Source organism: Tachysurus fulvidraco, chromosome 18 (assembly GCF_022655615.1).
Source record: "Tachysurus fulvidraco isolate hzauxx_2018 chromosome 18, HZAU_PFXX_2.0, whole genome shotgun sequence".
NCBI lineage: Eukaryota > Metazoa > Chordata > Actinopteri > Siluriformes > Bagridae > Tachysurus > Tachysurus fulvidraco.
This window is the reverse complement of record NC_062535.1, coordinates 5,756,546-5,773,292: the sequence shown is the minus strand read 5'-3', so window position 1 is coordinate 5,773,292 and position 16,747 is coordinate 5,756,546. Positions and strand designations below refer to the sequence as shown.

The 16,747-nt window shown below is 37.5% G+C and overlaps 1 protein-coding gene across 6 annotated transcripts in view; it reads right to left on the bottom strand.

Moving 5' to 3' along the window:
• dmd (dystrophin) overlaps window positions 1-16,747 on the bottom strand; it is a 147,679-nt gene that overhangs the window by 69,469 nt on the left and 61,463 nt on the right. For 4 of the 6 annotated variants that reach the window (XR_007138528.1, XR_007138527.1, XM_047803689.1 and 1 more), the window contains exons 54-58: window positions 16,276-16,430; window positions 9,995-10,184; window positions 1,933-2,105; window positions 1,113-1,269; window positions 610-727 (exon numbers count right to left, since the gene is read on the bottom strand). Coding sequence is in view for 4 of the 6 variants with exons in the window: in XM_047803689.1 (XP_047659645.1) it covers window positions 610-727; window positions 1,113-1,269; window positions 1,933-2,105; window positions 9,995-10,184; window positions 16,276-16,430 (793 nt within the window). In the remaining 2 variants the exon portion in view is untranslated. Of the gene's footprint in view, window positions 1-609; window positions 728-1,112; window positions 1,270-1,932; window positions 2,106-2,448; window positions 2,560-9,994; window positions 10,185-16,275; window positions 16,431-16,747 lie in introns of those variants that run through there. The other 2 variants (XM_047803690.1, XM_047803691.1) reach the window with 2 other exon arrangements.

Sequence of the window (16,747 nt, the reverse complement as noted above, 5' to 3'; positions counted from 1 at the left end):
ACGTCCCAAAACCATCGGCAATATAGTGTATCTGAGTACACACAAAACCAACCAACTTATTGCTTCTTATCCCCACATGCTCTCTGACAGCCACAAATTAATATCCTCATATAACATTTATGCTCAGTCCAAGGTACAATGAATGGTACCCATGAGTAAATTGTAAAGGAGTAAAAACTGCCCATACCACAACAACCGTGCTCTCACATAGCCATACATTTTGGCCAGATTTTACCTTGTTCCCAAGACAGCACAGTTCTCCAAGAACTGAAATTTTTCAAAATTTACAAAATTCTAATTTATTGGATTACTGATGCTTTTGCATCCTTCTCCAAGTAACACAGAGCAACCCACAGAGCAGACTATAGCCCCCAGGATTTAGAGCAGCCTTTATAAAAACTCTTCACCTGCAACTGTCACTGTCTCTGTCACCTATTTTTAATTGTCAAAAAATGCATCAGTAAAAAGAATACTAAATAAACACAAATACTAAAGGGTTGTCCTTGCCCTGAAAAATGTACAGAATATTACATTTGATACATCTTGTTTATATAAATCTAATACTGCACACATGCATTTAGTTTAAATGCAGTAAGATTAAATCCATACCTCTTTTAACAGGAGTCTGTTTCCATTCTTCACCAGGCATTTCAATTAAAACACTTTTCACATTATCAAGTGCTCCATTTATTGAAGGTTCTTTTGCACTCAGCTCCCTCCTGAAGTCCTGTGAAAAAATTATAAGGACTAAGTAGTACAGTTTCACACTTGCAGTGCTTTCTCTTCTGTGTGTTTTTCCTCATACCCTTACAACAGTGCACATCTGTTTTGCAGTGCTGCATTACTGTAAAAAAATGCCATATAGATACTTGTCTATTATGTGTACCCTCAAGTATTTCCATATGCAGCTGTATTTTCTACACATAAGGTTCTTCCAAAGTACAAGAAATTTCACATAATGTAATTTAGAATATAGGAATAATAGACAAGTATCTATCTGACATTTTTTTAAAGAAAACTCAAATTATACTGTGTAAATCAAGATTTCTATACAATCAGGTCCATAGGTATTTGCACAATTGATGAGAAAGACTTAATAAAACCATATTAACCTTATGGGTGATCAGTTGCTGGCGAACAGTAGGGATATCCCCCCCAACTGGTTTCTGTTGCTCCAGCTCCTCTCTCTTAAGCTGTAGCCACTGGAGTAGGCCCTGTAAGGATAGGTGAAAATGTTTCCACTCTTCCATACTATCATCCAGGTGAGGCCTAAGAAAAAGAGAATGGACAATGTATGTTAAAAAAAAAAAAACCTCTTAGAAAATAACATATTAATACAATATAATGAATAGCATCAAACCGCTAGGTTTGAGTTTGTTACATTATAACACACAATGACAACTTTTCAAATATAGATTTTTAAATCTACTATAAATAATTTTAAATAATAAGTAGAAAAAAAAACTGATGTAATGCAGTGCCACAAAATATTTGTTATCTGTTTTTGTATTCAGGTTTAAACTAAAAGTTGTGGTTTTAACAGAATATTTTGTTGCTGTAGTTTTAAATATGGAACCTAAACCTAACCTTAAAAAATGCTTAAAAACACTGGTAGAAAGTGATAAAAATTATTTCTGTTGAAAAAAAAAGTCATTTTTTTTCTTAATGGCACTTTGCCATTACACTTTTACTCTGAGAGATAAACTGGTTCCACTCAAGTTCCATTCACAGACCATACCCCGTATGATTAATCTGCTGTTTTAATCATTGCATGTTGCATGAACATTGATAATGATGTGTTTACACCTAACAAACAAACTGCATAAAAATTATTAAAACATCATTTGCAAACATTGTGGCTATAAAAATTTGGGATAAAAATATGGTTGAGCAAGTTACAAAATCCATAGTAATGAAATAAAAGATTCTTACCTCATATTGTTGACTTTTTTACATAATTCTTGCCAGCGTTTTCCCATGTTGTAAAGTTGTTTTTGCAGCACTATTGCATTGTCTGTCCTTCCCAGTGATGCCACAATACGGTGCCCATTTTCATCCAGTGAATGATACACATCTGTCTGGGTATTAATCTCTCTCTGCAGATCCTGTAGATATTAACAGGGTTATTTCAGTTAGTGTTTCCTGTCCCTTGGAACTACGAAGCAAATCTTTATAAACAGGTTAATTAGATTTTCTTAAACAGGGTTGGCTTTAGAAGATACAAATAAAGTCAAACATAGTATTGAACTTGTACAATACTTTACAACTATTTTAATTGCAGAATATTTTACCTTCACATACTTTTTTTTTTTTTTTTTTACAAAGAAAAACATTTTCCTTTGAATGTGATGTACGTAACTTAAATAATTCCCATCACGTTAAAAGAAATAAATTAGAAACAACATCAAAACAAAAACTGATAGTAGAATGGAACAATGATAATCAGACCATAACATGATATGTCTTCCGGTGTAACATATCCATAGATTAAGGCTTCAGGTGAAACATTCATCTATTCCTGACTCCTGGAGCACAGCCCTGTATTTCCACACCATATGGATATATGTGTGTCTGCAGTAGAATAAGTTGAGAGATAATATGGAAGTCTGAACAAGTAAAAAATGGTGAATGTCCCGAAAAGGGCTTATAATAGTACTGTTCAACAGCTTCAGCATGCCTTTTGAGGAAGGCACATTGGGACTTTTGTTCATGGGGAGAGTGGGCACTGCTACTGAAGAAAGGCCCTGGTCTTTGTTCCCAAAGTCCTAGGAACAAAGCCATCTCCTTATATCCCACTAGTGTGCTTGCCTCTTCAAATTTTAACAAAATCTTTGTGCTCTTGCCAAGTACACATAATTGTCATACCAGTTAGTGCAGGGCAACCAAGATAAATGTCATTTATCAAGGACTTAATACTTACAGAGTTTTATATGAATATTAAAGCCCAGATTTACTGAGATACTAGTTACATTAATTTGCATGTACTTTTTTATATCTAAAAATTGTGTGCCTTTATTGGAAGTTTCAATTTAAGTCAAGAAGCTTTTATTACATAAAGTGTGTCTGTGACCCATATTGGATCCAGAGAGGCCACTGCATGCTACTGTTACTCCATCTTAAATCATCATCCTGTTCCATTTTATTTATAAAAAATAATTAAATAAATGGCATAATTTGCAATATTGATTAAGAAGAATATACTGTAGACGAGTAAGCTCTTTGGAGAGGTAAACTGAAACTTGACACACATATGAATAACTGTAAATCCAAATAATAGATGGATAAATAATAAAAAAAACACTGATTAACTGTATAAAATAGAAGATAAATGTAAACAATTCTGCATGTGTGTGTTCTGTTCACAAGGGGTATGAAAATAAAACAAGTTCCATTTAAGTAAATAAAAAATGTATATACAAATGTGTGGAATTGATTATTTTAAGGTGTGAAAATCTTGACCAATCTGTGCCAATGTATCCTGGGCAAATTAGTTTTCTCTAAACAGATAACATTGCAGTTTTCTATAAGTGACATTTACGACTATTTAGTGTACATTAAACTCATACTGAACCTAAGGGGAGATCTTTTTAACTCATTTTAACATTCAGCCCTGTCTTGTATATGATCTTTACACTAGTATTGGAACAGCAAGATTTCTTTAACATATCTACATATAGCTATCAGTAAAACAGCTAAAAACATGAATAGGCATTTCTTAGCTCTGAAATTCTACTTGACCCCTGGTTTTGTACAATGGCCAGGAAAAGCAAAACAAAATACAGAAAACACAATGACAATTCAGACAAACTGGAAAAGTTAAGTATAATTTCTGATTGGAATTCTTACCACTGATTGGACGAGACACCTGCCACTCAAGATATACAGGTAGTACAGCAGTCTGTGGCAGTAGAAAGTCTATTCATGTGTGTATGAATGTGTAAAAATATATTGTCAATACTGTGGATTAAAATATGGCGTTCTGGCAAATATATGTAGTTTCTACAAGGCAGAAAACTAACTGCAGTTAACCAGCCACTCTTTCTGAAAGAACAGTTAAACTAGTGGAACTTGTAAGTGCATCTCAATAAATTAGAATGTCGTGGAAAAGTTAATTTATTTCAGTAATTCAACTCAAATAGTGAAAATAATATAAAATCCAGTACCCACAAAATCAAGTCTTTGATTCTCACAATTGAGATGATTTTGGCTCACATTTAACAAAAACCCATAAATTTAATCAAAAAAGTACAATATGGTGACATGACAATCAACTCAAAACACCTGAAAAGGTTTCCTGAGCCATCAAAATGATCTCAATTTGGTTCACTAGGCTACACAATTATGGGGGAGACTGCTGATCTGACAATTGTCCAAAAGATAATCACTGACACCCTTCACAAGGAGGGAAAGCCACAAACATTCATTGCCAAAGAAGCTGTCTGTTCAGAGTGCTGTATCCAAGCATGTTAACAGAAAGTTGAGTGGAAGATGCACAACCAACCCGAGAGAACCGCAGCCTCGAGAGGCTTGTCAAGCTAAATAGATTCAAGAAGTTGGGTGAACTTCATAAGGAATGGACTGAGGCTGGGGTCAAGGCATCAAGAGTCACCACACACAGTGTCAAGGAATTTAGCTACAGTTGTTTTCCTCAGTTCAGTCACTCCTGAACCACAGACAATGTCAGAGGCACCTTAGCTGGGTGTTTTTTGAAAATCAAAGTCACTGCACCCGTTTACTGTACCAAGAAATTTTAGAGCTCTTCAAGCTTCCTTCTGATTTCCTGCTGATTTCATTTTCCAGCAGGATTTGTCACCTTCCTACACTGCCAAAAATACCAGAAGTCAAAGACTGATCACCTCCATGCCACTTGAGCTGAGGCAGTAATTAAAGCAAAAGGAGCCCCAACCAAGTATTGAGTACATACACAGTAAATGAACATACTTTCCAGAAGGCCAACAATTAACTAAAAGGTTTTTTTTAATTGATCTTATGAGGTATTCAAATTTTTTGAGATTGGTGGGTTTTTGTTAAATGTGAGCCAAAATCACCACAATTAAAAGTACCAAAGACTTCAACGACTTTAGTCTGTGTGTACTGAATTTATACGATACAAGAGTTTCACTATTTGAGTAGTATTACTGAAATAAATGAACTTTTCCATGACATTCTAATTTATTGAGATGCACCTGTGTATTGTAGAGGCTTGTAGATAATTAACGGGAATAGTGTTGAAAGTGGAAAGAACGTACCACAAAATGAAATAAATACCTAACAAAGCGAATCATACAGTGTAATGGCTAAACTTTTTTTTTTTTTTTACTTTTTAACCCTTCTTAAGAGTGGAGAAAAATAAGATTTAAGAGACAATATTTTAAGCCAGAAAAAAAAGCTAAATCCATTTTACTGTAGAATTACGAAGATATTCCTCTTCAAAGTCACAATGTCCGTAATAACATTTATCAATTAAGCAGTTTTTTTTACTGTAGAATTTTTTTCAAAATAATTTATCTTTAAAGTCACCATATCTGGAAATATAATGTCTGGTTTCCCAAATGTAATCGGTGCAATTAACTGCGCTCATGTTGCTATAAGGGCAACATCTGCAAATTAATTTGCTTCTGTTAATAGAAAGCATGTGCATTCTATTAATGTGCAAATCATATGTGACTCCAACATGACCCTCACAAACATTGTGGCATGCTGGCCTGGTTCAACACATGATTCCTTTATCTTGACACATAACAGTGTAGGGAACAGACTAAATGCAAGTGCAGTACATGATGGCTGGCTTCTTGGTGATTTTAACAATATTAAAAAGTAGAAAATGTAACAATTTTGTTTTTAATATAATTATAACTATGTTGCTTTTAATATAATTCTGACCTGCAGGCAACAGTGGCTACCCCTGAGACGCTGGCTCCTCACCCCATTTTTAAAACACACAGAGCGCAGAGGAAACTCATTATAACGAGGTCCACTCTCGTGCCCGCACAGTGATTTGCATTGACTATTTTTGATAAAAAATGGGCGTGTACAGGGCGGGATTTGAGGCTGGTTCACGTACGCACATCTGCGCGTGATCTGTGATTTATAAAGGGAGCATTGCTTACAGGTTTTATAAATTGGAATTTTTTTTGTTGTACGCCATTTTTGGCTTTTGGGTATACGTAAACTTTTAGTAGGGATCCTACACACAGTTTTATAAATGAGACCCCAGATCATTAAATGTAGACCGTTTTATTTACCACGTGAGTTCACGTGTTGTCGTGATAGCAGTGTATGTCCCCCCGGATGCTAAGGCTAGCATAGCCATGAAAGAACTAAGTTCTGCTATCAACAAACTGCAGACAGTGCATCCTGATGGAGCCGTTATTGTTGCTGGGGATTTTAATCAATGCAATTTAAGTTCTTTTCTGCCAAAATTCCAACAGAATGTGTCCTGTTTCACCAGGGGACAAGAAACTGATCATGTATATACAAGTGTGGCCGATGCTTACAGAGTCACACCTCTTCCCCACCTCAAACAATCAGACCATCTCTCATTGTTCATACTTCCCAAGTACTCTCCAGTCATCAGACTTGTGAAACCCACTATCAGGACTGTTAAAGTTTGGCTGGATGGGGCTGACGCAACACTGTCAACCAGTTCTGCCTCACTCCCCAACGAGCTCAACCTCTTCTATGCTCGCTTTGAAAAGGGGAACATGGAGCCCTTGATGAAAACAGAGCCGTTACCAGGTGAGCAGCCACTTACACTCTCCACCTCTGAAGTGTGCGCCACCCACGAAAGGGTGAATGCAAGGAAAGCAGCTGGCCCTGATGGCATCCCTGGTCGTGTACTCAGAGCATGCGCGGAACAACTGGCCGAGGTCTTCACGGACACCTTTAATCTGTCCTTGGCCCAGGCAATCATCCCCACCTGCTTCAAGTCTGCTACCATCGTGCCGGTGCCAAAGCACGCCATTGCAACAGAAATGGCTGACTTTTATCATGTTGCACTCACACCTGTCATGGCTAAGTGCTTCGAAAGACTGGTCCTCACCCACTTTATAGCCTGTCTGCCACCCAGCCTGGACCCTTACCAATTTGCCTACCGCCCAAATAGATCAACTGAAGATGCCATTTCCACTGTACTTCATTCTGCCCTGACTCACTTGGATAAACCTGACACCTATGCCAGGATGCTGTTTGTTGATTTCAGCTCAGCTTTTATTACAGTTAGCCCTTCCAAGCTAACCCTGAAGCTGGAACAACTTGGCAGCAGCACACAACTCTGCAATTGGACTCTGGACTTCCTTACGAACAGATCACAGTCTGCTCGTTTGAACACTGTCACCTCCTCCAGTCTCACCATCAGCATTGGGGTCCCTCAGTTATGTGTATTGTCTCCACTACTATACTCCCTTTTCACCCATGACTGCATACTTGTCCATACCTCAAACAGCATTATAAAGTTCGCAGGCGACACCACAGTGGTAGGCTTGATTGAAGGTAAAGACGAGACCGCTTACAGGGAGGAGATCCAGCACCTAGTAGCATGGTGTGAGGACAATAACCTGAAACTTAACACCAAAAAGAGTAAGGAGGTCATTGTGGTGTTCAGTGTGCTGGCAATCACACTCATCCTCCAATTTACATCAACGGAACTGCTGTTGAGCGGGTACCCAGCTTCAAGTTCCTTGGAATACACATCTCTGAGGACCTCACCTGGTCTCTGAACTCCTCCATCCTGATCAAAAAGGCACAACAGCACCTATATTTTCTGAGGAGACTTAAAAAGTATTGTCTGTGCTACAGGATACTGGAGAACTTTTACCGCTGTACCATTGAGAGTATCCTCACAAGCTGCATCTCAGTGTGGTACAGCAGCTGCACAGCTTCAGACCGTAAAGCACTTCAAAGGGTGGTGAAAACGGCCCAACAAATCATCGGTAGTAAACTACCCACCTTGGAGGACATTTAAAAAAAAAACGCTGTTTGCAAAAAGCGAGGGGCATCATCAAAGATCCCTCTCACCCCAACCACGGACTGTTTACACTTCTCTTATCGGGCAGACGCTACCGTTGTCTCAGAGCCAAAACAAATAGACTGAAAAAACAGCTACTTTCCCGTGGCTGTTTCTGCACTGAACAGCTGATATGGTGTTAACAATCACCACTGTACTGTCACTTTTCTTCTGTGTTTTGCACCACTTTAAAATCATGCATCCTTGCACCACCCAAAAACTCATTACATCAATCATTACACTTCTGTGTGTCCATCCATATTTATTCTGTCTAGTCTTTGTATATATAGATGTATATATTCATAATGACATTCCTTTTGTATAGCTATATCTGTCATACTGCTTTATACTTATATAAAAACCACACTATATATACCCTTATTCAGTTATATGTACATATTACTACATCTTCTGTATAACCTTATACCCTTATTTATTACACAGCCACTTGTAAATAAGCCATCTATGCACTTCTGGTTAGATGCTAACTACATTTAATTGGCTCTGTACATGTACCTTGTACAATGACAAAGTTGAATCTAATCTAATCTAATAATCAAGCCATTTTCAAGCCATTGAAAAAGAAAATGAACAAAACCCATTGCACAAGTATTAAGCATCACCACTACAACAATTAGGAATGTTCTAGAAAAGAATAAACCAATGGTATATACCACAGAGATGTTTTCAATTATTATAGGAGCTGAATAATTTGATATAAAATATACTGTGTGAGTGGAAATTTGCACACAGAAATTTGCACCTGAAATTCTTTTCATATCCTTAGGGGGTTGCCAATTACTGATGTTTCTAAAATGTGGCTGGCTCTTGCATGGGGCAAAATTAAAATCACATTTAAGGTGTACAGTAAGTGTTTATATCTCACCCACCTTCAAATGCATGTTGCTTTGCACAGCTAATTTCTGACAGGTTCTGTCTGGTTGGAAACCCTGTGTATGATCTGAACTGCAGATTGCAAAAACAACACCAGTCCACTATAGAGAATATTCCAGAGCGGCATTTTCTTTCAGTGGAGGCTGAGGTTGTTTGATGTGTGTAGTAGACTACTAGGGTTCTTCTAATTTTCAGAAGCACCTCTCACTATTGATTTCTCAATGCTTTAGTAAGCATTATTGGAATTCAAATTCAATTTAATTTATTTGTGTAGCACTTTATCAATACACATTGTCTCAAAGCAGCTTTACAGAAGTATAAAAACAGCAAAGAAAAAAACATATAATAATAAGAAAAATAATAAAAATAAATAAATGAATACATACATACATACATTTAAAGCTTAAAATTTATTAAAAAATAAAAATACTCCATATCTATCCCTATCCCTAATGCTGGGGGAGTCACTGACTGACCATGCAGATCAATCAAGCAATAGGGGTAGAACGTCAGGATTGACTAAGTAGCTCTGTAAAAAGAGATGATCAGACTAGGAACTCGGAACACTGGGAGCGGCTTAATATAGATGGTATTCTTTTCTGGCAGGTGCTATCAGACTACACAATTCCCCCTCCCAATGGGAGGTGACTCCAGGCTCCAAGAATGAATAAATATTGGGAGATAATTATTTCATAAACAAGAGATCCAATTGTCTTACACGGTACACTTCTTTTTTGTGCTATGTGTTATAATTTGTTGAATGATAATATAACAATAATATAATATTTGCTGGCACAGCTGGCTATGCTGTGAGCTTATGTATGTGGAAGGGTCTTGACATGCGGCCCTACAAATATACAGTATTGTGCTTTCCCATGATGCAGCATTAACAATAGTTGTCTATTCAGTAGTGAATAGTTGTCTCATATGTCTTGGAAATGCCTGATAACATTCACCCTCCCTGGTTGGTAGGTGTCGTACGATAGGGAAACTGGCAGTGTTATGTACAGGTTGCATTTTTTATGAAGTTCCACCAACAATTTGAAAATTAGAAAAGACTGCAACAGAATACTGCTATACAAACTGCATACTTACTTGCCATTGCTCTACTAAGCGGTGCACTGCAGCTGGATCTTCTGGAAGACATTCCTTGTATGTAGCATCTTGTAAGACATTTGCTGTAGTTTCTGCTTCAGTTAGCCAGTTAAAAAACCTCTCCAGGTCTGCATAAAAGTGATCCATTTGCTGCAGTCTGGCCTCTAGGTCAGCCTCTGTATCCTCTGCACTAAAAGTAATGATGCGTTAATGTTTGACAAAAAAAGGACCTTAAATTTGTGTACAAATTTAAAGAAAATGTCAAAATTCTTGTTAAGGAAACACATTTAAGTTGACTTCATGCTACTTTCATGCAGTGCTTTAAAATAATTAAAATTTTCAAACAAATTACTTAACATTTTTTTTATAGTTTATTAGACCTCATGTATGCTCACAGTAGTGAACTTACATTCCCCCAGGCTTTCTCAGATGTACATTTCCCACCTAATGTAGAAAAATGTTGAATGGGTAGAAATAAGATTACTAATTAATTGGAAAGACACCATCTGGAAGCTCTGTTCACCTTCCCAATGTTATGCTTATCGCTGTCACTCAAGATCAGTGGAAAATTTATTTATTATTCTGAATTCATTACTACGACGTAAAATCTTTCAAAGTATGTTCACTTTATGTATGAACTAAAAAAATGTGATTGGAATTAATCTATATTATTTAATTAATAACTAATTTCAGTAATATAAATATATATATATATATACACACACATACACATACATACACACACACACACACACACACACACACACACACACACAGTTGAAACCAGATATTTACATACACTTCAGAAAAAAAAACACAATTTTATTTCTTTACTGTCATACATTAAATCAGAGTAAACTTTTTCTGATTTAAATAAATAAATATTAACATTTTTTGCATGTTAAATGTCAGAATCGAGTGAGAGAGAATTGATGTATTTTTATGTATTTTTATTATCACTTTCATCAAAGTCAGAAGTATACATACACTTCCTTAGTATTTAGTGGAATTGCCCCGAAACTGTTCCACTTGGGCCAAACGTTTTGAGTATCCTTCCACAAGCTTTCTACAATAGTTTGCTGGAATTTTAGCCCACTCCTCTTGACAGAAGAGACAATCACACTCAGATGTCTTCAGATGTTGCTTTAATATATCCACATAATTTTCTTTTCTCATGATCATCTATTTTGTAAAGTGTTTTTGTTTCGTCAGACCACAGGACATTAAGATTTGTCTTGAGATTCTCCAGAAATTAAGATTTTTTTCCCCCATGTGCAGTTACAAACTGTAGTCTGGCTTTTTTATGGTGGTTTTGAAGTAATGGCTTTCTCCTCCCAGAGTAACCTTTCACCTCATGGCGGTACAGTATTTGTTTTACTGTGGATAATGACACTGTCTTATCAGTTTCAGCCAGCATCTTCAAATCTTTTGCTGTTGTCCCGGGGTTGATTTGCACATTTCGCACCAAAAAACGTTCCTCTCTGGGACTCCGTCTCCTTCCTGAGCGGTATGATAGTTGTACATTCCCATGTTTTTTATACCTGCATATTATTGTCTGAACGGATGAACGTGGAACCTTCAGGCACTTAGAAATTGCACCTAAGGCTGAGCCACACTTGTGGAGGTCAACAATTCTTTTTCTGATGTCTTGGTAGATTTCTCTTGATTTTCCAATGATGTCAAAGAAAGAGGCTCTGTGTTTGAGGTGTGCCTTTATATGCATCCACAGGTGTGCCACCAATTAACTCAAATGGAATCAATTAACCTATCAGAAGCTTCTTAAGCTCAGAATGGAATCATCTGGAGTTTTTTTTTTGTTTAAAGGCACAATAAACTTAGTGTATGTATACTTCTGTCTTTGATGAAAGTGATAATAAAAATACATAAAAATTCTCCCTTGCTCAATTCTGACATTTAAAAAAATGCAAAAAATATGAAAAAAAATAAAAGTTGTTTTTTTTTTCTAGAAGTGTATATATATATATATATATATATATATATATATATATATATATATATATATATATATATATGTGTATATATATATATGACAGCAATAAATCCTACAAAGATTCAAGTATCAGGTTAATGACAGAGAGATAGAAATGAGGATGAATGAACACCAAAAAACAAGATGCATACCACCACTGTCAATATATATGTGTGTGTGTGTGTGTGTCTGTATTTGCCCATTAAACCTGCACGAAATGAGATTTGGTGATCAATCAGCCACAGATCAGTATCGGCCGATTATCACATTCAATGACTCGATCAATAGTCATTTAATTTGGTCAATATTTAGAACTGATCATAAGTTGATGACGTAAAATGTAAGGATGTATGTGATGTGAAATATTTTAGAATTACTATGACATCTCAAGCAACAATGAAAAATGTGCCATTTGCCGTGCATGTTTAAAAGAAATATAACATGGAGGAACATTAGCCAAATTGCATAATATGACAAACCTAGTCCGGAGGTTAAGAAAGAGCCACAGCAATACATATGGGGAATATGAAAAATTGCCAAATGCAAAACAACCAACGCCTACTAGTAGTTCAACTCTCATTCAGCCATCAATTACAGCTGTGCAAAAATAAAATAAAATAAATAAATATAAACCCAACCCTACACAGCAGACAGCAAGAAAGCTAAAAAAGATAATATTATAATTCATCAGCATTGATGACCATCTGATGACAGTCACAGAAGACATTGGATCTAAATGCCTTATTGCACATCTTGAACCACAATATCATATACCAGGGTGCAAATACTTCACAGATGTAACTCTACAGAAGTTATATCAAAATATCTACAACCACATAAACAGCCTACTTCACAGCAATGTGGCAGCGATCAGTTTAACAACCGATATTTAGAGCTCTCGCATGTCCTGATGTCCTTGTTAAGTCTGACAGCGCAGTGGTTAACTGTAAACCTTAAAAAGAGTTAAGTGATTCTCCACTTCAAAGCAAAAAACTACTCCAGTTTGATACATGAGGCTCTCATTCTTTATCAAACACAGCATCATGACTGCTCAAAGGCTGTGCTCATTGTGGCAGGTGCCAACAGTGCCAACCTCAACAGTGCCCAGTTTGGGAAATTGCACCATTCCGCCTGCATACAAATAAAGGCTAAAGCTGAAAGCTCCAGTAAAGAGGGAGGTCGCGTGCTGGACAGACAATTCAGTGACCGCTCTGCATTATGCTCTGGATGACGCAGATTGGGACATGTTCAGACGGAGCTATGTTGATGTCAACATGTTTCTGGAAGCAGTTTGTTGGATTCATTGAGAAATTAGTGGATGACACAGTCCACAAAACCACCATCAGAACATTTCCCAATTAGAAAATGTGTGTGAATAAAACTCTGCAATACTCTGGGATCCTCACCGCTGCCTACAATGTGGGTGGGTCTCACCACCGGGAACATGGACATTTACAAAACTGTGTCCTAAAGCATGCACAGATTGGTGAAAGAAGAAAAGCGGCACTACGGAAGGAGACTAGAGTCACAGCTCCAGCATAGTGGTTCTAGGAGCCTAGGGCAGGGGCATAGAACTATAACGGACTACAAAACATCATCCTCCAGAATGGTGAATGCAGACGATTCTCTGGCAGACAAGCTAGACACTTTCAACGCTAGCTTTAAAGCTGCAGCTAACAGTGCTAATGGCATTAGGAATGCTAATAGTGCTACAAGCACAGAGTGCCAGAGCAAAAAACACACTCATCTTCCCTGAGCACCAAGTCAAGTCAAGTATCTTTTATTGTCATTTCAACCATATATAGCTGAAGCGGGACACAGTGAACTGAGACAATGTTTCTCTAATTAGTGTCAAAGGTGTCTTCAAACTTGTAATCAGTCTGCATACTTAAAGGGTGAAAAGTGTGCTGTTTGGTATCATGGTGTGCACCACACTGAACATGGACCACAGAAAGCTAAGGAGAGAGTTGTCTCAGGAGAAAAATGATAAACAAGCATGTTAAAAGTAAATGATAAAACACCATCTTTAAGAAGCTTGATGTTCTTGTGACTGCTATTACTATGTTCACATATTATTCAGAAGTTTAAAGTCCACAGGACTGTATCCAGCCTCCTTGGACATGGCCACAACAGGAAAATTGAGGACGAATTGAAGAGACAGATGATACAAATGGTTCTAAAGAGCCCAGGTCAAGGTAGATCAGTGTCAGATCGCAACTCCGTCACCCTTTGAGCCAAATTGGACAATGGAAGACGAGTGCACTGGACTCCACTATTGAAAGCAAATCAGAAAAAAGGAAGACTGGAATTTGCCGAAATGCATACTGACAAACCACAGAACTTGGGCATGGAGTTCACCAGAGTATCACAGGTTGCCACTGGAGTCCTCTTTCACACTTCCATGACATCATAGAGCTGGAGAATGTTAGAGACCTTGCACTCCTCCACCTTCCATTTGAGGATGCCCCATAGATGCCAAATAGGGTTTAGGTCTGGAGACATGCTTGGCCAGTCCATCACCTTTACCCTCAGCTTCTATAGCATGGCAGTGGTCTTCTTGTCTTGGAGGTGTGTTTGGGGTTGTTATGTTGGAATACTGCCCTGCGGCCCAGTCTCCGAAGGGAGGGTATCATGTTCTGCTTCAGTAAGTCACAGTACACAGTAACGAGTCACATGACAGATGGCTAATTGGCCTCAATTTGGACATGTTTACTTAGAAGTGTACTCTTTTGTGGCAAGCAGTTTAGACATTATTACTGTGTGTTGAGTTATTTTGAAAAGACAGTAAAGTGTCATGCATAACATGCAAGTCTGTTATTAGTCAATGTTGGCATTAATGCAATGTGATCCTTCTTTTTGAATTTCTCCAGACATTCTTGTTTGTCATTAGGTACCACCTGACTTTCCACATGTTGAAACTGGTCAACATTTAAGGCTCTGAAAGCTTCACTTGATGTCAGAAAGTACTGAACATGCCACGTTTAGTGAGATTGCAGGATTTGGACCTCAGCAGGGCCATTAGGATGCTGCAAGGAGGCATGAAGTTTGGATTGGAAAGACATGTGTGTCATTTCCAGAGCCTGGAACAGGTTCCGAAGGTCTGGTAGTGTGAGTATAAGGCATGGTGGAGGCAGACAACGGGTCAAATACCAATACTAAGAGCGATACATAGTCCTGCATGCCTGCAGAAATCGTTTCATGCCTCAAGTCAGCCTGCAAAATGGCCTTCAGGAGGCAACTTGGGTTGTGTCCACTCTGACAGTGAGTACAGACTTCATAAAGCTGGCTTGAGAGCCAGAAAACATGCTGGTGGGGGTGCCTCGGTCATGGTTTGGGGAGGCATCTCCATGGATGGAGCTATAGAGATAAAATCCTTAGACCAGTTGTGCGTATGCTGTAGCAACGTGGCCAGATTTCGGGTTTATGCATGTTAACGCCCGCCCACATCAAGCAAAGCTGGCGAAGGTATTCTTGGAGGAGGAGGGAGAGCCTGTTCACCCAACTTGAACCCCATTGAACACATTTGGGAGCAGCTACACTCAAGAGTGCAATCAAATCAGGTCCCTCCAGGAACCCGTGTGGAGTTGCAAACAGCATTGCATACAGAATGTTCAAAAACTCATCTCAAGCGTGCACAGGTGGTGTGAGGTTGTGATCAATGTCAGAGGTGGTAAGACTGACTACTGACTAATTGTGTCAACGCATAATGTCGCATGCAATTCATGTTTGTTTTACAGTACAAATTCAGTACAGTACAAATTCAGATTTTTGATCTGCTGTAACATGCAAAAACATCTTATTTCACTGAACTGAAAAAGCTTTCTTTCTTGTTTTGGGCCCTGCTTCAAGCTGACACTCTGATGCTCCACAAAAATGTTTAAGAGGCATTTCCAGTCCATTACGGCTTCAGGTGAATCACAGAAGTACTGAACAAGCAACAGTATTTTTTGGTGCACTCACAAGCCACTTCACACCTTGTGACAAAAAAGCATGTCTGGGCAATCATAAAAGTGATGTGGCAGACTTGCATGCGATACAAGAATTTTGAGCAATACCAATTCTTGTCTTAGGACATCTTTGATGAACTTTTTGATCCATGATTCTTATATCTTTCTCTCTCTATACATGCAGTATAAGACTACACCGGTCATACATTCATTCAAAATGACTGTTTAATTACATGAAACATATGGTCTATTGTGTATTTATATAATAAATGATCATCTATAAATCTATCAATGCATACATATGCTAAATAAAATAGAAAATTAATTCCCAATTACAAACTTACCCTTTTTTGATATTGCCCCAAGCAAGATTCATATTCTCGGTCATCTGTTTGATCTTGCTTGTGTCATCATTTGCATAAACAACCAGTAGCTTATTTGCCAGTTCATTAGTCCTGTCGACTTCAGCTTGCCACAGCCGTATATCTTTAACAATTTTCTGCAAACATCACATTGACAACAGGTCACAAACTGAAAGTGTTACAGGTCACAAACTGAAACAGGTCACAAACTTGTAAGATTTTCAAACTTTTCTTACTTAAATTACGAATTAAATACTGACAATACAACACATTTGATGTTTGTGCTATACTAGCTGTAGGCCTTTATTTTATCTAAACATTTTTATGATTTCTACAGCCATATCTAAAAATATATATATATAAAATAAAAAATATATAAAAATATATATATAAACAACATTTTTACATAAAAAAACATTTTTATTTAAAAAACTCAAAACAGAAGTAAAATGTC